At 50.2% G+C, this 21,727-nt stretch overlaps 1 protein-coding gene across 3 annotated transcripts in view; it reads right to left on the reverse strand.

Annotated features, from left to right (window-relative positions):
- Positions 1–1,439: 1,439 nt before the first annotated feature.
- The window catches only part of CHST13 (carbohydrate sulfotransferase 13), a 29,224-nt gene continuing 8,936 nt past the window's right edge, over positions 1,440–21,727 (reverse strand). Inside the window, exons 1-3 of one of the 3 annotated variants that reach the window (XM_053989750.1) lie at positions 7,149–7,530; positions 6,082–6,158; positions 1,440–2,743 (exon numbers count right to left, since the gene is read on the reverse strand). In XM_053989750.1, the coding sequence (XP_053845725.1) occupies positions 1,898–2,743; positions 6,082–6,158; positions 7,149–7,326 (1,101 nt within the window). In that variant the 5' untranslated portion in view covers positions 7,327–7,530 and the 3' untranslated portion in view covers positions 1,440–1,897. Of the gene's footprint in view, positions 2,744–6,081; positions 6,159–7,144; positions 7,531–21,727 lie in introns of those variants that run through there. The other 2 variants (XM_053989752.1, XM_053989751.1) reach the window with 2 other exon arrangements.

Here is a 21,727-nt window from a genome sequence, read left to right on the forward strand (position 1 = left end):
CATCCATTTATGACACTGCATCTGACCCCAAATTATGATTCATGACCAAAAGCGATGAAAAGATCTTGCAGTGATTTGAACAATGATTTTTCCAAGCAGAGGCAGCTCTAAGCAGGGAGCACAAGACTCCTGAGAAAGCAAGAGGAATGCTCTCCAAGCCTGAACGCTGCAGATGAAATTTGTTGCATCATATAATCTGTTTTTGTGCTTTGTGTTTCAGCTAGACAGGGGGAGATACCAAGATAGCATGAGAAGGGCCATTTCTTCAAGATCTCCAGTGCAGATTGGGAGAATCAGTCACACTGCCAGGATCCCCAGCAGCTTCATTTACTTTTCTTTTTCATTGCTTTGCTAAAGCCAATCTCCAATGGAGCAAGCAAGGAGGGAGTGTCAGCATATAGATGCCAGTCAGAGGCAGAGAGGAAAAAGGTTAAGATATAACAGCTGAAAGTTGTTAGATGGAAACACCATTTTTTTACAGATACTGAGAGCACTGTGGTTTTATAAAACCTCCCATTGTATTGCACTAATAAGTCAAGTGTTTGCAGCCAAGGCAGCAGACACACTCTACAGCATCTATTACCAGTGTGTTTATTTACAAAGGCAGCCAGCAAGCCAAAGCCAAACAGAAAAGAGGAAAGACTGAAATATGGACTGGCTTTTATTTAAAATCCTAGGGCTTAGTTTGTCATTTTCTTTTGTGTTGCACTCATTCCTCCCTGTTTTTTCTCCAAGGAATGATTATCCAAAGGCAACCAGGAAAAGGACTGTTTCCCTCTAGTGTCTCTCTCCCTGTTTTTATCCTCAATTTTTTTTCCTCTCTCTCTCACACACACACACAAACATACACACACAGACTCTTCTGGCCTCCCAGTCCAACATTACTTCTCCATTACCACAGCAATCTCCCACATCCCAGCCCAGTGTTCCCCCAGACACTTTATAACTTTTATAAAGGGGCTGCATACAGGAGCAGCCCATGCTGTCATGGGAAGAGAAGCCAGCAGGGCCCTGTCTGACCATCATCATCGTGGATTAAGTGATTTCATCAGAGCAGACACCTGCACCCATGCTGTCTGTATGGCTTTACAACTGTTGTCACCTGCTTTCAAAAAATGGGAGGTGTGGGGCCTGGATTTAATGGATTTGACCAGAAATCCAGAGACATGCACACACAGGCACTGAGCACTCTGCTGTGGTAGTTCAGGGGAAAGACTGAGGACCTGCTGCAAGCCTTTCCTCTCTATCTTTGGAGTAATTTGCACCCCAACTGAGAAGACGTGGAAGGAGAGGAACAAAAAATCCCGCCAGGGATAAAAATGTGGTCAGAGTAACACACCTCTGTGTGTTATATCCCCCTCAGTAGGGGATGGCACGAAGGACAGAGGAGAACAAGACAAAAAGAAAAAGTGAGAGCAATTTTAAATAAAAGGAAAAAGTTACATTAAATTATTGCTTTATTTCTGGCTCTATGCAAGTCTCTGATACACTCCACTCTGACCCCTGAGACTCCGTATCTGCCCCCAAACGGCCCAGTAGGGAGGAGAAAGACCTGAAGGGATCCTGCCCGAAAATGGAGCCTTCCCAAGATTTGGATCTACAGAGGAGTCTCTTTGTTACAAGAAAGTCCCCAGCCAAGGCAAGAAGTGTCCAGTCCCACCACCATTCCCTGTAGATATTGAAGGCTGGGAGGGAAATGGAAGGAAAATCTCCAGCCCCAGTGTTTTGAGAAGTGTGCTTCCTCCAGAGCATGCATAAACAAGGCATCAGGAGGTGGAGCAGACCCTAACACAGGGAAGAAGTCAACCAAGAGATGAGCTCAAGGCAGGAGGAGAGGGATTGTGGCAAGGTGAGAGTTATCCAGCTCTCCCTCACCTCTTCCCCCACAGCCCCTGCCTCACCGGATGCGGAGGTACGATGGGATGGAGTAATTGAATAACAAGTAGTCCATTTTGTATAAATTAAAGAGTCTCCTTTGGTAGAAGGGGCTAATGTCCTGGAAGAACTGGGCTGTCATGTCGTCTGTCGTCCTGGTGGTCTTGGAAGAAGCCGGGAACTTGACGCTCGTGTCGGCCCCCACCAGCTGCAGGATGTAGTTGGCATCTTCGGCCAAGGTCTCGTACTTGCCCACCACGTCGTAGTGGATGATGCAGGGGTGGCAGAGCGAGTGCACCCGCTCCCAGTGCTCGTTGAAAGGCTCCTCCTGCTGCGTCCGCGGATCCAGCAGGTAGTACACGAACTCCTCGAAGCGCACGTCGTCCCCACGCTCCAGGGCCCGGTCGCTGGGCTCCTGCCGGTGCCGCCGGATGATCTTGGTCCCGTAGCGCTTGTGGAAGGCCGTGTTGTAGCTGAGCGTGAACTTGTTGCGATAGGCCGAGACCAGCCGCTCGAAGGGCTCCCGCACGAAGACGAACTTGAGGTAGCTGCGCAGGCGGGCGTTGATCTCGGGAACGCTGTACTCGGACAGGGTGCGCAGGTTGGAGGGCACGTGGGCCTCGTGGGCGGGGATTTCCAGGGGGTCCTGGTACTTGCCTTGCCCCGTCAGGACCATCATCACCCGCTTCCAGTTAGTGCAGGCCACTTTGGGCACGTAGCAGTAGAGCAGCCCGTGCGTGTCGTCCACCACCAAGTGCCGCAAGTCGTCCGGCTGCAGGAGACGCCGCTTGCGGGTGTAACGGCTGCAGATGTTGCTCAACATCTCCCGTCTCTGCTGGTGAACTGCCTGCAGGGACGACTGCTCAAACTGGGGAGAAAAAACCCAACAGAGATGGTCACCAGCTTGCCCAAGCTGACTGTGGCCTATACACAACACTTGTCCCACAATTGTCCCCAGTCTCCCCTTTACTGCGTTGGTCAGTCACCCATGTGGGATTTTGGAGACAGCACTCACTTTGAACACATCTTGATCTGGTGCACTTAATCCTTGGACAGGCTGGCATCAAAAGAAAGGACAAAATGTGACAAGGAGCTGGATGAGGAGAAAAATTGAATGGGGGTGAGGGAAGAAGGGGTGGTGCAGAGAGGGTCAATAACAGAACATTTTTTTAAAAGCAGACACACACACACTGGGCTAATGTGCTCTCCCTTACACCAGTCTGGGGGGGATGTATGGCCCCAGGGGCAGAAAGCACAGCCTGTTTGCTGGCACAGGGCCCTGCACACCTCCTGCCTGCTCTGGGGCATTGCTGCCTCACACTGACACCCACACACATGTGCTTGCTGTGAACACCCAGCCAAGGGCAGAAACGTGGCAGAACATTTGGGCATGCTGGATGGAAATGGCCTGTGTGTTCTGCAAGGAAAGGCAAATGGAAATGGTCTCTAACGCTGATGATCAAACCCTGGTGACCAGGAGGGGAGCTGGAGATGAGGTGGGGTGGCAGGTATCATGGAGAAGAGCAAAGGGCTGAGTAGGTAGTGCTGGGGCCCTTCCTGAGAGCTTTGGGTTCCTTCTCCTGAGGGACTTCTTCCACACAGGCCGTCCAATGCCTCAGCTCTGGTCACAGTTTCCTTTGGCCACACGGACAAGGAACCAACACATGGTCCTTTAACCCTTCTGACCTTCACATCAAGAACTGGCAGCTGCTGCACTGGCTTACCAGAAGCCCAGAGTCCCTTAACCCCTGACCCAGCTGAAACCCCCTTACAGATCTTGGGACGTGACCTCTCCTGTCATGGTTTTTGTCAGAAATTCCAAAATGTCATTAGAACATCTGGTGAAGGAAACCATTTCCAGGAAGTCAGAAGGGGAAGGTCCCCTCCTCCTCCTGCCCACTACGTCCCTATTTTGCTCACAAGGGTTGGGAAATTTCGTGTTCCTCATTGCTGGGAACATCCAACAGCCTCGTCTGGGAATGGCAGCACCAAGCACCCGCTAACCTGGGGTGACCCTGACCCTGCAGGGCTGTGGCTTTCATGCCATGCAGTGACCACCACCTCCCAACATCACTGTGGCTCCCACTTTGGGATTGTAAAGACAATCCTCCCAGGGCCAGAGGGTGCCACAGCAAACAGCTCTGCAGTTGCACAGGCGTGGTACGCTCCAGATGAAGAGCAAGGGCAGGCCTTGCTGCCTACACGGCTGCTGAGAGCTGCCACTGCCCAGGAATGCTAAAGGACACCTTTGGCCAGGCTTCAGGTGCCCCTCACTGCTCCCTGGGGACTAATGAGGTGTTTGGAGGGACAGTTGTATGGGCTTGTAAAGCTCCCGCCAGGAGCTGGGATACTAGGACAAGCTGTCCATCCTGTGGATGATCCAGCAGACCTGGATCTTCAGAGAGACACTAATGCCTGGGCAAACACTCCTTCTGCAATGCATGAACCACTCTCCAACTCTTTCGGATCTTATTTCCACAAAAGAAATAACCTTGTTCAGGTCACCTTAGTGACCACTTTCTCCAGGAACCTGTATGGGCAGTAATGTGAGACAGGGATAGGAGAAAGCATCCCATCTTTACTCCTTCCAACAGGGACATGATAAGGGAAAATGCCAAAACAAACAAAATTCAGGTGAACAGATGCTAACTGCCAGCAAGGTATGACTCTGACATTGTTGGCTACGAGGCTACAAAAAAAATACAGCACCTAGGGAGATGATAACCACAGCTGAAGAAGCATTCTCATGCTGCCTTGCAACACAGCCAAACCTTTCAGTAGAAATTTCTTTTGTTTGGAGCTTCCCCGTCAGCTTTCAGAATTGGAAAACCTTTTTTGCAAAGGCTTAGAAAAAGAGGCATTTTAATAATGTGATTTTTTTTCAGGTGTTTTTCCCTGCACTTCCATAATGCAAAACTATTGGACCAGAGAGACAGACAGACAGACACTGTCTGCAGGCATGACAACAAATAAATGTGACTACTTTTCAGCAGCCGCCCACTGGAATAAATGCATGTCTTGCAGTTATTTCAGAGCAAAATTGCTCCCTTCATTTCCTTCTCTTTAAAAGCCAGGGAAATTAAGTATCACTTCTAGGGAAATAGCACCATGACATTCCAGCAGCATCAGGCTTTGTTGGCATCATGGCCTAGGGAGTCCATATTTGTAATTTTTCAGAGAGCAAATGTACTTTGGCTGCTTACAGACATAAGAGCATCAACCCAGACAGTGACACAAAGCAACACATATGGGAAGAGCTGACTCTGGCTGCATGGGGCACTGCCCACGGGCACTGGGGAAGCAGCAGGGGTGGCAGCCCACTGAGGGGCTACCAGCATTGCCCTCTGCTCTTGGGGGCTGCAGCAGATGACAGCCCCATGGACAAGGGGAGATGCAGGGAACATTTGGTGGCTGGGGCATGTGGCATGGCACCCGTTGGAGGGTGGTTTCCCACAGGCCTTCCTGCAGGGAAGTTGTGGGTGAAGATCCCTCTGCAAAGGGAAGTGAGGCTGAATTAGGGGAAAACTGCCTGCCCAGGGGGAAATGCAGCAGAAAGAAACAAAGACTTTTTACAGCTCCAACCACAAGCCCCACTGTGAAGGGCAAACAGGACACCTTCCCTAATTCCTGCACTGGGAGGGACTCACTAAGCCCACCTGGAGGGGAGTGATCCTTTGCCCAGGCTGTGCCTGGCTGCTCATTTCTCAGCAGGTGTAGCTGGCACAGCTCAGAGTGATGGAGAGGCCTGAGATGTTCCAGGATTATAAATCCCCCATGGCTGAGTCCAGCTACATCTATGTAAAAACATATATGTGCACATACCTATGTGTGTGCATGTATATATAGCAGCTAACACAGAAATATCTGTCAATGAAGCTCTTGCCCAGCTATGATGGCACAGAGTTGGCTTTGAAATGTTCAGATGACGAAGTCTCCCAGGTTTGCCCAGCTATGGCTCAGCCCACTGGTAATTGAAATATTTACCCAAGCACCAGCAAGGGCCATAAGCAGTGTTTATCAAGCTACACCCCCAAGCAGTGTGGTCGTGTCTTTCAGACACAGTCAGAGGACCCTTCAGCTGCAAGGACCCTGGGGGTGGCTGGACCTGGCACAATGCCCCACACACCAGAGGAGTGGAAGAAAGGGTCAGCACTCAGTGCTCCACTTGATCTTTGCCCCACCACTTCTCTGTCCCTGTCCCCTTACCTGGTCACTCTCATACAGGGCCTGGAGTGGGCTGCGACCAGCCTTGCCTTGCCAGGTGGATCTCATATCTTCAGAGGCTGAAAAAGGAGTGAGGAAAATCAGAGGGGTTGGAAGGGTCTGCTTCCCATACTTTCTTTTGAGATGCCCAAATTGGGATAAGACAACCTCTCCCAAGAAGAAACAAACCCATTTTGCCCTGGAAGTGATGCTCAAGCAATGCTCTTCCCTCCCCCTTACTTTGTAACAAAATCTGCAGCTAGGATTCAAAAGGTCCAGACCTATTTTTTATCAAATAAAACACCATAAATAAAGGTAACAATTACAATTTCAAGAGCAACTAGGAAAAGTTTGATCCATATGCTTTTGGGAAATGCCACTTTGACCAGGCTGTATGTTTGAGGGAATGACCCAGAGGAGACAGGACCCTGCCAGCATTGCCACAGCCCTGTGAGGGGTGAGACAGCCCCTGTGCTTGGCAGAGATGAAGGGCAGATCCAACACTGGCAGCTCTGTGCTGAGCCCCCACAGACTCAGAGTTTGCACTTCCAGGCTCAGAGACACGGACAGGAGCACACAAATTAGTCAGTTGCTTTGTCTGACTGGTAAATCTATTGAAGTTCTTATTTGCTATTTATATATTTTTTTCATCCCTTCTAAACCAGCTGCATCTCCTCTGGTGTTTGAAGCTGAAGACAGCCTTCCAGGCAGTCCTTGCCCCCTCCCTGCCTTGCAGATCAGCTGATTCATTTTGGAGGTCCATTTGCAGCAGCACCAAACCCAAGGCTGGATGTGGCCAGCCATAAGTGCAGTACCAGAGACCCAATCAGTGACAGCTGCTCAAGTTCTTTTTCTCATAAATTATTTAGGGATGAAACCACCTTCCAGGCTAGGAAGCATCTGCTTCAGCTCAGCCTCTGAGGTCCCCTCAGGGACCTGTTCCCAGCAGAGTGGGGGCAGAACCATGTGGCCTGGATATCCCAAACCCAACGCAGGGAGCCAGCCAAGGCAGGGGCACAGGCTCTCACTTGCAGCAACCCTTTCAAGCAGCTCTTCCATCACTCACCCACCCTCTGCTTCTTGGCTCTGACTCTCTCCATTGGCAGAGGATGCCACGACAGTTTCCACATGACAAGTTTTTAACCATGGGGATTGTGCAGTCCTGGAGTTGGCTTCCACAGAAGGAATCACACCATGAGTTTTAAAATGGAGAATTATGTTTTTTCTGAAGGGGAAGATAGGACACATTGTTCAGGAAACTGTGGCCTGGGAGGCTCTTCCAGTCCTCCAAGTTCCTGGAAAAAGCATCTGCCACAAGACATTTCTGGCAACATGAAGGTTTCTAACAGAAGCTTTTTGCATGGTAGTTTGGGGCTCCGGATCTTTTCATTCACTGACCGTCACATTTGTTATACAAGTCCCAGATGGCATCTGTACAACCAAAATAACCAGAAGGAAAAATCCAGATCCTGCGTTCATTTTGACATGCTTGTATTTTGCTTAAATGAAAACTGCACCAAAGCACAAAGTCACCAGGGTCTCAGCTAAACATTATTCATTCCTGGAGCTGTAATTAGGAGGAAATGACTGCCTGACCTCACAAAATCTCATCAGCAGTGCCCGTACGCTTGCGCGTCCATGGGAAATGACACTTCCTGCAGCGCTGGATTGATCAAGATGTGACTCAACGAGAAGGTACAGTTTCTTCCTCAATCCTCTCTATCAGTTACCCCACAGGAGGGTGAAATAGCATCTGTGCCAGCGGGAGATAAGCAGAAAATCCAACGTACAGTTCTGGGCTGAGATGCTCATCCCAAAGGAGTCCCGTTTCACATTTCCAGGCTCAGCCCTCTGCAAATGACAGGGAATGAGACCTTGAAAACTCGACCGACTGCAGCTCACATCTGCAAACACAGAGCACTGAACTTGAGCCCCTTTCCCCTTTGGCTGGGGCTGATAAACTCCTCTTGGATGTAGGACTGTAACCCTGCTGAGGGCTGCCAGCAGTGCCTTGCAGCAGACACTGCTCCTATATTTAGTAAAAACAATGTGGAGGCGTTTGTTTTTGAGACTAACACGTGCATCAGCCAGAACCTTTCTCATGGGGACAAGAAGCAAACCCCGGGTGGTTCAGGCTGACTTAAGGCTGTTAGAAATGCAAATACTTCGTGCTGGTGCTGCACAGGGCAGCATGGAAACGTCCTAGGGAAAGGCTTCAGTGCCTATTGCAGCATCAGGCCACGGCCCCAGAGGAGCGCTGGCTTGGCAGGAGGCTCTTCGGGCTCAACAAAAGGCAAATCTGCAGTAAAGAGGGGAGGGAGCAGAGGTCAGGTAGGTCACAGCCATGCTCTGACCTCTTCAGTCCTCTTTTTTTCAGAGGGACCTGCCTGGCCAGTGGCTGCAGCATCTCACAGCGCTCTTGCCAACAGCCCCAGCAGAAACGTTGCAGAATGGATTTCCTCCAGCCCTTCCCCAGCGCAAGATCTGGCAGAGAACAAGGAATCTTCTCTGGATAGCAGCAAACCCCCTGGGATCCCTGCTATGCTCTTGCTGTACAGGGTCCCAGAAAAAAAAGAGGAAGAGATTAAAAAAAAAGGGAAAAAATAATCCCTGCCAGGCTGCTCCCGTGCAGCTGGAGGAGGCTGGGAGTGCTGAGCTGGCAGTGGAAGACACCGGCACTCGGCTCTGGCTGCATCCTGAGGTCTGTGCGCTCCAAAGCGGTGACACCATCCCTGCCCAGGCGCTGCCAAACCCTCCAGAGCAAGGCCTGGCCTGGCAGCGGGTTTTGGGTTCTTACACGGCTCCACTGCAGGAAGTGTCCCCGCTCAGAAACTGTCTGCTCACACTACACAGGGCACCCCGAGGAGAAAAGCAGCCGGGATCCCAGCTGGGCAGTGACAGTGACTTCTGGAGCTGGGGTTAAGCCCTGTGGCAGATGCAGCATGAGGAGAGCAGCATCTGCTGTGTCCCATGGGATGGAGTGTCCATTCTCCATTAGGCTGGGTCAGAGCGGCTGCAGGTGTGTGAACAGAGACAAGTCCAAGCTGTCTGTGCCCAAAGCATCCCCAAAACATCTGGAATCACAGTGGTAAGCAGGCCAGGGCTACTGCAACCCACTTGAGCCAGCAGCAGGCTAGAGACAGCGATTTAAAGGAGTCCACCCTACTAAGATCAGCCTTTGACACCCAACACAGCCCTGCCCCATGACCCCATGCTGTGGCTACCCCCTGTTCACCAGCCCCAGCACCTGCAGCATCACTGCTCACACACTTACATGTAAATGCTCACATTTACACATCCCTCCTATTCCACTCATTCATGCTGAGAGTGAGTTAGGCATCCCATTCCCTGTACTATTGGTTTACCAAGCTCTGGAATGCACATGGGACTCCCAAAAAGCTTGGGAAGGCCAAGGAGTACTGAAATAAATGACACTGTTGAGGAGGGAGTATCATGTGAGTGAGTTAATGGTTTGTTTTGCATTTTGGCACCATGGCCCTGAGTAGAGCAGGATATTCCATCGTGGAGGAGCTGCCAAGATCTTCGCATCTTGGATTTTCTCCTGACTTTATAGCTTGTTACTGAGGTTCCCAGATTCCACCACATGCAGTGGTAATCTTTGGAAATTTAGCATTGCCACAATTGCATCTGAAAGCAGGGACATCACTTAGCCAAGGCATATCAACTTTCTAAAGGGGAAAAAAGCACCAACCCTTGGCAACTGCAGGATCACTATTTGGGTGAGAAGTATCAACACAGTGCATGTCTGTGATCCAAATCTGAAGTGTTTTTCACTGACACAGGCAGAAGGAAGTATCACATTTGTCCTCTGAATCTTCAAACAATGAGGTAAGGGCATAGGAGTGATGTGAAGCAGGAGACCAAAACCACTGTGCTAAGGCAAAGACACTGACCAGAAATCACTGCACAAGATGAGCTTGAAAGGAAGCTCAGGCCCATTTTTGAGTCTCCTATGTTACAAGGGCTTTCAGACTTTCTTTTGGAGCTTAAAAAGATGTCACATTTCCTCCTTTCTTTCCTCCTGTACCCCAGATTTCAGTGCTGTCCCACCACAGCTGAAGCTACTCTCCTGCAGTGTGACATCAACACCGCAGCAGGATCTGGGGCTTCAATGTCTTGCCAGCTATCCTTGGAAAAGGGAATAGATTTTAAAGCTGTGAATATTTAGGTGTACTAGCTGATTACAAAGACAGCCAGACGTGTGAGGTGAGGGAAAGACTGGATCATGCCTATTCCAGACTTCTGGATGCAGCACTGAAAGAATATGCTGTTTTGGCTGCAGAGAGCCTTAAAAAGGGAGGGAGGTTCTCTGCAACCACAACAGCAAATCCAGTGTGTGAATTGAAGAGTTTGGCTTGGAGACAAGATTCAGGCAGCAACAAGCCTGCTAGGCTGACATCAGCATTACCCAGGCTTTAGAAAACAGTCTGAAGAAAAGAAAGCAATTAAAACATGTGGGTGCAACTGGATAATAAATAACTTAGAATGAAAATCAACATGGCACTAACCAGACACAGCTCATACCCATGCAAACTTGTCTGTAAATAAAATAAGCTGTTTCTGTAGATCAAGCCTATGTGGTAGATCCTCACCCAGATACACACAGTGCATGAGAGACAACACAGGAAACAAGGATTTCATCCTCTTCAGTCAGAGAGGATGAAGTTTAGAAGGTGAACTGGAAAGGTCACGAGCAACAAGAAAGCAGGTGGCACTTAAATGAGAAATACTGGGCAGAAGGCAGATTTCTAGAAAAATACTTCCCAGAATAGCTTTGGGATGAATACATTGAGAAGGAGTTGACATAAAAACAGAAAGATACTGATGATGGACAAAGACTTGAGAAAGGCTGCCGTGGCAGGGAAAGACAAACACCAACAGGGAAACTGAAGTTCATCCTGGATGAGGGAAGTGGAAACTTAACAGGATTTAATTTCACAATCTTGGAATTCAGCAGTTTCTGCTACTTTGCTGCTGGAAGTGGCAGGAGGTCCCAGATGCATTAGTTCTGCGCCATCAGCTGCCAGTGTGACAGTCATAAAAAAAGGCAAATGAAGCCCTGAAACAAGTCAGGTGAGATATTTGCCATCACAGCAAAAAAAAAAAGCATTATCCATATGCTACTATCCATAGCATTGGTGACCCTCACCTGCAGCACTGACAGCTCTGCTCTCCTGGACCAAGGCAGATCCAGAGGTGCTGAGAAGGGCTGCCAGGTGAGCGGGTGATCCCAGGACTCACGGAGCTGCTCGGGCTGGATGTGTGTATGAGCAGAGCTGGGATGCCATCACCCCTGGGAACAGGCCAGCAGAGAGGATGGCAGGTGTTCCACATGCAGGACATCATCACGCCCATGTGTCAGGTGCCAGACTGGAAGAGGTTTGGAAACCCCAGATCAGTGGGAGTGGGTGGCTGGGATGTAACAGAAGGAATCCCAGCTCCTTTTGGGTTTGAGGATGAAGCTTTCAGATATTTTCCAGGCTGGACCCTCAGGTCACAAGAAGCCAAAAACTCCACATGTGGTCTCCAATATGAAACACTGGAGAGGGTTAACACCTGGAGAAGATCAGTGGTCCCCAGACAAGGGAAGTGAAGAGACAGCACATGTACTTGCACATGAGCAGGCACCCCAGAGGCCCTGAGAAGCTAATCCTGACCCCACCACTGCCTCCCCGCCGCCGTCTCACAGCCCTGTTGCTTCCTGTTGTGTCTGTGCAAAACCTAAAAAAAGAGAAAAAAATAATTGCGGTGCCTGAAATGATCAGTGTAAATTACAGCCTGCAATTGCCAGCGGGGCAGTGGGAGAGGTGCTTCTTTGTTCTGTAGGAAGAGACAGTTCTCAGGGGAAAACTGACTTCCCTCTTGGAAGGGAATGCTCTCTCCCACACCAAAGAAAAAGTTCTGAAATTGAAGGTGATATTTTCGATGGATTCTGATTTGAACAAAGGAAAAAGGACTGGTGACAGGAGCTGTCTGCTTGGCACACATGGCATGTGTGCAGCTGAACTGCATTCATGGGAGAAGGAAGAGCGTACAGAGGGAAATAAATAACTGTATTACCAGAAGGGTAAACAACGCCCAGAGCTTTACAGTGTACAGGGATTAGCACTTGGTTTAAGGCATCACTGGAAGAGCCAGAAATTAGGACCTGGATCTCTTTGTGGGCACAGTGATGAGCTTCTCCAGATCATGCTGACTCCTCTCCAGGACCTGCCAGGGGCAACGAGTGCTTCAGCCTCAGCAGTGATGGCTCACTCACCCCTGACCACAAAGATGCCACTCCACAAAGACAGGCTCCTCCCTACTGAAATAATGCACCCAGAAGGATCCTGCCATAGGATTTCTGAGAGGATACTGTGACTGTGCTAGTCAAAGCCAAACCCTAGTTGCAGCCACTGGCTGCTAAATTGGTCCAATTTTCGATATCAACATCCAAGCAGGACCAAAAAAAAAAAAAAAAAATAGAGAGAGAAAAAGAAAATAGAGTTTGGCAGTAGCAGTGATGGATCCAGACAGTTATTGCAGTCAGAGCTCAGTTTTCCTTCCTGGTTTGATAGCAAAGACTGAGACATGCAGCTAGATGCACAGACTGCATGAGGATGGTCCAGGACATGGAGGCCAAGAAATCCCACATGGGAGCACCAGCTGAACCCCTGGGCAGTGCTCAGTGGTCCATGTGAGAGCCCTGCCTGCAAGGATCAGAGCTATAGGGTCAAACAGGGTTGTCTCCAGATAGCAGTTTAATTCTAGGAAGCTCTGGCTTTTATGCTTGGGCTATTGGTGGAGAACACATTTCCTTAATTTCTGCCTGAACACAAAGGCTGATTGTTATTTGTTGTTTTGAATTTTTTTAAAAGACAGGTATTTTTCAAAACTATGGTGATGTGAGACTCCAACACCAGAATCCCACAGAGAACTCCAGACTCACTTACTGCCTTAATGTTGTGGAAGGCAGTGACCTCTCTCTGATGGACAAGATGACCAAATAAGTGACTGTTTGCTTTCTCACATCATATCCCTGGCTGTGAAGAACTGTGTGGCAATTCTGGTGTTCACAGAGCTAAGGGAGGACCTTTGGGAATTATTCCAATTTTAATTCTTACTGAAAGGTTTTGATTGGGAATGGGAATTTTTTGGCTCCAAAAGCAAATCAAATTTTTGGCTTCAAAGAGGCAATCAAATCTCCTTAGATTCTTGTGACTGCTCATTTTTACTGCATCTAGAAAGTCAAGGATATAGACAACAGAGGCTTAATTAAAAAGCTTAGGAAAATAAATCTAATAGAGCCACACAACTGATTTGTTTAAATGCATCCTTCATCTTTGTGAATTCAGACACAAGCACCTCTGCTGGGGAGCTGTAAGGAGGTGTAAGTAGCTGGGCTTATCCAGGTGTCTGCACCCAGAACACTCCGAGGGAGTGGGCAGCATCCATGCCCCATTCTGGCAGGTAACTGGCAGCAGAGCACATGCACAAGAAAGAATTTTGGGGAGAGAGAACATGTCACAGCAATATACAGACAAGCACAAGCAATGGCAGAAAGCAACCAGCCCTTTGGAGAACAACCAGAAGAGACAATTTCTGGTCTTTTCCCTGGGTCTCTCCCAGGCACAGCACAGCTCCCCAAGAAGAGGAGAGCTCAGATATCAGCCCACAACAGCCCACACCTGGCACAGCTTCCAGGTGGCAGTGAACAGATCCCTGTGGAGCAAACGCTGTACTTGAGCTCTTTTGTTCCTCCTGGGGCTGTGCCAGCGAGTGGTGAGCAGGAGTGATGGAGGGGAGCTGGCATCAACTCACAAGCTCTGCAACTCTGGTATTTACAATATAAACATGCATTTCTTCTTCCAGACCAACATCCTCTGTAGCTCAGGAAATGCCCCTGTGGCCCTTCACACCATTGCTTCTCTTTTCATGGTGTTTTTCTCCCCAGTTATGCCTTGTTCAGCCTGTTCTGCCTCATGACAACGTCCTTTTGCAGAGGTTCAGCACTGACACAGCTAACAGGCTGCCACCTAACACAGCCCCATGCGGTGTGGTCACAGGCAGACCCACCACTGGCCTCCTCCAGTGTTTTCCTCGCTGATGAACAAGCCAGCAATGTACAACACAAGCTATTCCTGACAGCCTGCCCTTGGCTCTGTGGGCCAAGCCTTGGGAAGGGCTGGCTGCTCTGCATGTCTCTCTGCTGAGGTACAGGCGGCGGAGAGTCTGTTGGAGCTGTCTGTCTCAGCTCACTTGCTAGGGAATGGGAATAATTCTCCATCAGACCTTCCCCTGCCAGCTCCCCTCCTGTTCCCTACAGACAAATGACAATCTGGAGCATCCTGGGGAGCAGCAGAACCTTCGCCATGCTTGCTCCAGAGCATTTTCAGACAGCAGAGAAGAGCCAAGGGCCAGGATAGTTTTACCCCTGCAGGGGTCCTGGAGCAGGTCCTTCCCAGATAACCCAGCCAGGTTAATGTAGCATATCAGAAGGGCAGGACCTTTGTCATTCTGCCTCCCTGAGCAGATCAACAGGCAGGCACGTCCCTGTGCCCTGCAAAGCCATCTCGTGATTCATTCCTCCATGTCACCAGTTGAGCCACCACCCTCAGGCACTGGCATGGCACCAGGAAGCTCAAGTGTCCCTCTGAAACCACTGGGTAAGTGTCCTTCACCAGCGCTGCACCCTAACTCTCAGGCTCAGGAACTGCCTCAAGAAGCTTGGTTTTGGGCCACATAATTGTATTTTGAACCATAGCCAGTGCCTGGGTGTTGTCAGCCTGGTTATCCCCATGGCAAAGGGGCTCCATTTGGTGGCTCTTGACTTAATGATATTTAATTTAGCAGAAATTAAACCAAGTGACTTGAACTTGGCTGGATCAGACAGAATTGAGTCCCAGCAACACAGGGGTGCTTGAAAGCTTAGCTCAGGCTTTTTTTTCCCAGAGCTGCACATTTTCTCCCATCCCTCTTGAAACAGCCAAACCAAGTAATTAACCCCCCCCCACCTCCCCTCACACCCAGCACTTGGAAATAGAGATACACTGGGAGGAGGTTACCCACCACACTAAGGGAAAAACCACAAGGAAAGCAGCTCAGGGCCAACCTGAGCAGGGCAAGACAGGACGTGTGCATGAGTAGGTTTGCACAGAGAACAGCCCACGCACAGTGAGCTGCAGCAGGGGATGACAAATCTGCTCTCCCATCAGCCAGGGTGGGTGAACCCGCTCGTGTTTGTGTATGGGAGAGGGTGGTTTTGCATCTCCACAAGCACTGGGCTCACACAGAAGTGATGTTTTAGCCACAGTGATAAAGTACCATTTCAAGATGAGGGGTAGGGTGTAGCAGAGGGATGAAGGCTGCACAATGGTCCATCATCTTCCTCTTCTCCAGTACCTGGCTATAATACATCACTCTCCTGCGGAATTAAATGGAGGGATCCTACCAGTCTCTATCACACAGATCTTCCTCCCCAGAAATCTACCCTTTTTGCACAAATGACTCTCTTGTTTTCCTGGGAAGCTACTTAAGGCAAACTCCAAGCAGTCACAGATGGCTCCTGAAGGGTGATGGGGCACCCCATCCCCAGGACACATTTTCATCCCATGTCTCTGCTGCTGAAGCACCCCAGTACCCCATTCCCAGCCACAGCCCTCAGAGGAGGCTCCACAGGCACTGAACTGAGGTGACACAGCTCACTTCTGAGGAGGCACAGCAGTACAAACCTCTTAGCCAAGAGGGAAAGGAGCATTTTCCAAAATCCTTCCACCAAATGTATATGCTCCACAGCTACCATCCCCTGGGACAAACCCTTCTGCAACATTTTCCACCCCAAACCACACAGTTCCTACTACACACAGTTCCAAGCCACACACACACACAGATGTGAAGGTACTTGGGATCCCTGGACCTCACCGTAACCAGGTGTACATAGGCAAGATGTCCAAGATTGCTTCCTTTGGGAAGGAGGTGAAAGGAGGTGTCACCCCCTAAAAAGAATACCCTTATTTTCAGCAATCCCCCCCTTGCAGCTTCGCCAGGGCTGTGTGGCACAACTGGGTGGTAATGGCAGCCAGGCTCCCTGGCACTGACAACAGCCTTCCTCCAGCCAAGAAACACTCTCCAAAGAGGGGACAATGAGTCACTGTTTTACATGGGATAACTCAATGGACTGCACTTTCCTTTAGTAGGAAAAGTCATTCACTCCTCCAGAGATGTGGCATGCCGGCTGGAAGGCAGCAGCCCATGGGCAAGAGAGGGACAAGGGGTGTGCTGCCTTCAGGAAATGTTAATGAGGGTGTGGAAGAAGGTTCTGAGCTATTCTCTCTGGAAAGTGATGGATGGGAAGAGCCATACAGCGGGGTGAGTACATCCTGCTCTCATTCCAGCCAGACAGGGAACAGCCAGGCCTGCCAGAAGCAGCAGTGATTGTGGTGAATGTGCGAGGGTGGAAACACACAGCCTCAGGGAACTGAAGTGGGACCAAAAATCCAAGCACACCTGCCTCCACTTGTGCCCAAGATGCCTGATATCTGTGCACAGTCATCTGCAGGCAGCATCCCTGTAAATGGGGCTCGTGGGACTGGAATGCCTCTGACATGTTGCATTGGGAATGGAGAGGCAGCAGAGCTGCATCACCTCTCTGTCTGATATTGGGGCACTTGTCCACACAGTGCAGATTATTCACAGCACAGGCTCTCACACAGAAATCTGAGGGTTGACAGGCGTAGGGACAGCACAGAAGCCCCAGGCACATTAAATTAAACAAAAAAACTGACATGGTTTCCAGCCTGCAAGAAGCAGATGGATGCTTCCTCAGTCTGGGGTTGCAGTGACCCATGCTCACGACTGTCACCTACCCACAACCACTTCCATGCTCAGTGACTCATGCCAGATGCAATAAATCCACAGACAGCAAACACGGGGCAGGGGCCAGCAGCATAAGGTGCCACTGGCACCAAGTGCCACCAGACTTCAGGTTTCTCCATCTGGATCCAGTTCAAGACAGACACATTGACTTTCATCAGAAAATGCCTCAGCCAGCCTCTCAAGCGCTGTGGCAGCCTTTGTGGGGCAGGCCAAGAACGGCACAGATGCTCCTCCTGAGCGGGCGCTGTGACACGCAGCCACCCTGCAGCTGACCTGACCCCCTCCCAGCCACGGGCTCCTCATGGCTGTCCCCCTTGCCACCAAAGTTCAGTATCTTCTCTTTCAGCTGGAACATGTCCCAGCCATGTCCCTTGCCAGGAATCACACCTGAAGAGAGCCTTCTGACAGGTCACACATGGGGCTGGCACTGCCATCACTACAGAAATGTGACAACCAGACCTTATTTCACATCACCACTCCTTCCTCCACTGAAAGGATCCAGAAACTGCCTCTCCAAGGGGCAATTTCTCCATTCCCACTCCTCAGGATCTGCTGTGCTTTGGCACAGTTCATGACTGGAAACAGGACTCTGGGTCACTGGGTGAGATCAGCCCCTGCCACAGCACAGCCTGCGTGTCCCACTCAGCACCACGTGGGATGTGGGATGGGAGGGAGGGAGGCAGAGATCCAGTGTTCAGAGCTACTTGCGTTTTGCTCCAAACCACTAAAAAAGAGAGATCTCTGCTGAAAGTGCTCCAAAGAAACACAGCAAGCACTGCTGACAGTATAATCTCCACTGTCCATTTCTCTTAATGCTCTTACAGGTTTAGCAGAAACTGGAAAGCTTGGAGCTGACTTTTCACTGCTCAAGGCATGCAAGAACTCCCAGATGAGCAAAGCCAGTGTGACCCTGTGTGCAGCCCCCATCAGCGCCCTTTGGAGGGGCACTTGCCTGGCAAAAAAGACAATGGACTTGTGTGTGTTTTGCTCCTCGTGCCTGGCTGACAAACCCAGCCCAGAGAGCTTCACATTTGCAGTGCACACTCAGCACTTTGCAGCTAAGCCAGGCTGAGGGATGATCCAGCACTGAGGGGTTTGCAGCCAGCTCTGTGTCTCTGCCTTCCATCTGCTGTACACAAAGCTCAGGCAGCAGCCACAGAGGTGGCTCTGGGGTTTGAGGGGGTGTCATCTGATGGATGTCTTTTTAAGCTGCTACAAAAAGAACATTAAACTCCTGATGTGAGATGGGGTCAGAACATCCTGCATTAGTTTAGATTTCTACTGCATGTCACACATATTAGGCAGGAAAATAATTATCTTTCTAACTTTACTTTTTTGCCTTTCCTTTTTCATTTTTTTCTTCCCTAACAGGAGGCTGCTCAGCTTTTAACTGCCTGGAAGAGACCTCTGTAATCTGAAATCCATGGTCTGTCCAGGCTTTGGCCAGATGCCTTCTGTTTAGGGAGTGCTGGCTGTACTCAAGCCAGTGCACGGACTGGCTGCCACTCATTCCAGAAGTGACTGTGATTCAGGGATCTGGCTTCTGGACATGCTTTAAAACCACTTGTGCATTACTCTTGATGTTCAAGATCCTGGAAAGTTTACTTAGGAAGAAGTTATTGCCATTGCCATTAGGAAGCTATTAAAATTACTTGAAGAGCCTCCTTGTTTTCTACAAAGCTTCATGAAAGCTCTCTCCTCTTTTGTCTCCTGCTTTCTTGCACAGCTTACTTTGCCTTTATGTTTCTAAAGATAATTTGTTTTCATTTGTCACCAGTAACACGTCTTGGACTATCACAGTGCCACCAGCCACACCCAGGCTCAGGGGCTGGCACAGCTGGGCCTTGCTTGTGTGGCTTCCTCCTCCCCAGAGGTGGGGATGGCTCAGGCTCTGTTTTTCAAGAAAGGCCCTCTTACTCCCATTTAGTCAAGTTGAGTCAAGGATCAGCCAGGGAAACTCTAATCAAGTGATGGAAAATGGTGACAGTTATAGGATTAGCTCATAATAAATCATGCAGAAAAGGAAAGAAGGAATCCAGCTGCTTCAAGGAGCTTGCCAAATGCCCCAGCATCATCTGTGGGGATCATATTAGGAATAGAGCCAATGGCAGCTGGTCTGGACACTCTGGCCCATTCAGTGCAGGGGCTCTTCCTAAACCTTCGTGTCTCCTCAGCAGCAGGAGGCTCTGGTCACCTGGTACCAGCCTGAGGCAGATGCCAGGAAGGTTTAATAGAAAGATCACATGCATTTTAGCTGGAGGGATGTATTTTGCTGGGGCAGTGTCCCTAGGTCTCTAATGTCACAAGGACTGCAATTAAGATCTTTATAGGAAACAGAAAATTAACAGTATCCAGCAGGAACACAGCCTCTGTGAGCAAATAAAGTATTTGTGTGTAAGTACCATGCAATCTTCTGTTTCCAAATGGTTAATTCCTCCTATAAGCCAAGCTAGAAGCTTTCCAAGAGCAATTTCTCTTCCCCATTACGCCTGTCATTCTCCTGGCCCCAGTTGGCTGCTTGCATTTATAATTCAAGCCTGAACTGCCAGCATTTCCATTCCTTGTCAATAAACTCCTCCTCTGCAGCCTGCTGCCCAAAGGAACTGCAGAAGAAGGGCTTGCACCGGCAAACAACCCTTTGTCAGGGTGGACAGGGGCTGATTTTTCCCTGGGCAAGGCAGCACCAGAGATCCACCTCTCCCTAAAATCCCACTCGTGTGGTGTCCGTACCCCTGCAGGCCCCCTTCTCTGGGCAGGCTCGGGCAGCCCACAGCTGCTCACACAGCACCACGGAGCTGCCAAGCCAAGAGACCATCTGGACCAGCCTGCTGCCTCCTGCTCAGCTGCTGAGGCCACGGCAGGCCAGCGTGCAGGGGACCAGGCTGGGCTTGCTCAAAACCTGCCCGCGCTCAGGTCTGGTTTGGGCAGATGCTGTTTGTGCCCTCTGCACACAGGCCACCTGCACAGGTACAACAAAGAGGAGTCTCTCTAATGTCAGATGGCTCAACCTGCCTGCTGAACATGTCTCAAGCCATCTTCTCAGCTCTGTGCATCTGGGATTGATGAAAGCCTCAACAAGCTGATCTGAGAAAAAAATGCACGCTCAGCAAACTCTTCGCAGTGCAGCACCTTGCACGCAGCCATCCCTCCCTGGCTTTGCTTCATGGCTCTCATCCCTCTGCTCCCAGCAGAGCCAGCTGAGCGGCTGTGTCCTGACTTTCTAAATGACACAGGTCATCAGCTGGTGAGACTCTGTGTCTCCAGATACACAACAAGAGGCTTTACAAAGAATTGAAGAGATGCATGAGTTCACAGAGGAGGAGAGGACTGAATTACAGCCTGCTGGAGACTTGGGAGAACCAGCTCTGAGAACCATCTCCGGCACATACGGTCCCACCACACGGCCCCTCGTGCCTGCTTCTGCTGCATTTAGTAATGACCCCTGCCTGAGGCCACCAAAGAGCCCTGTCTCCCCAGCCAGCACATTAGCAGAGGACACAAACATCTCCAGTGCCATCACAGCTCTGGGGCACAACAGGTCCAGCATCACTGGTAGCTGCTTGTCTGAGTGGCTGTTGGATTTAACCCTTCCTGAGAGTGGCTGTTGGCTCTGGGGATATCCCTTTCCTTTTCACAGGGAGTGAGCAAACTCCGATGGGGACCTCAGGAAGAAGGGAACTGGGAGGCTTGTGTCTACACCACCCAGCAGCAGCTGTGGGCTACTGATGCAAAACGCAGCAGCATCAGTTCAGCCTTGTTTGGGTCTCACAGTGCCTGTGTCTGCTGTTCCTATTAAGCTAAAGGGAAATCAATCTCCCTGATACTGCCAGGAGTAAACTTGGAAGAGACCCAGCTGTGAATATGCTACCCCTGCACCCCTGCCAAAAGGAAGGGCCTGGCTCTGTAGATATGTGCAGGACTGAACTCGCTGCCTTCTCCTGCCACGGGGAAATCTGCCTGTGCAGAGACACTCTCGTGGCAGGCAGAGCCCCAGTCTCACAGGGCAACACAGTATAAATGGGAGTGGGGAGCTGCTGAGGAGCTTCTGACCTCCAACTAGTTTGTACTGATCTCTCAGGTCCCTGCTTTGAAGAAGGCCCTCTAGAACAGGCAAGGCAGCCCCAGGGACACTCACACTCAGCAGCTCCCAACAAACATCACCTTTGAACCTCACGTCAATATTACCCATCTTCCTGTGAGGTCAGTGAAGCAACATCTGGCCAGAGAGCAGGCTTGGGTTGGGTTCCACATTAGCAGTGAGGCTGCAAACTCACAAAGAGGGAGAGCACTGCAAGGGATGGCTCAAACCTGCTGCTGCTCCTCCCTGGAAGAGCTGGGAAAGCAGCCAGGAGATGAAGGGCTATAAATCAAGTGGCATTTACATGGAGAAGGAAAAGCTGTGAGCACGTTGTGACTGGAGGCCAGGACTCATGGCCTCAGCATCTCTCTGTACCACAGGAGATAAGCTGATGGGAAGGGACCTATGTGCCCTGTGTACTGCTGTGAAGATCCAAAACTTTAGTGGCACATCTCCTTGCACAAGTACCATGGGTAGAGATGCCAGCACCTGCCCATCTGCCATGGCCACCTTAGAGGCTTCCTCATCTGTCACTCGAGCCGCTGTGGAGGCAGCAACACCTTCAGAGACATTCTCTGGGGAGAAAACAGCTTCAAGTCCAGTTGGATGCTGCTCTGAGGGAGTCTATGAAAATTAAGTCCAATTGTGAAAAAGCTGGGTCTCACCAGAATCAGCTGCTTCCTCAGCACAGCAGGA

This window comes from Vidua macroura, chromosome 13 (genome assembly GCF_024509145.1).
Source record: "Vidua macroura isolate BioBank_ID:100142 chromosome 13, ASM2450914v1, whole genome shotgun sequence".
NCBI lineage: Eukaryota > Metazoa > Chordata > Aves > Passeriformes > Viduidae > Vidua > Vidua macroura.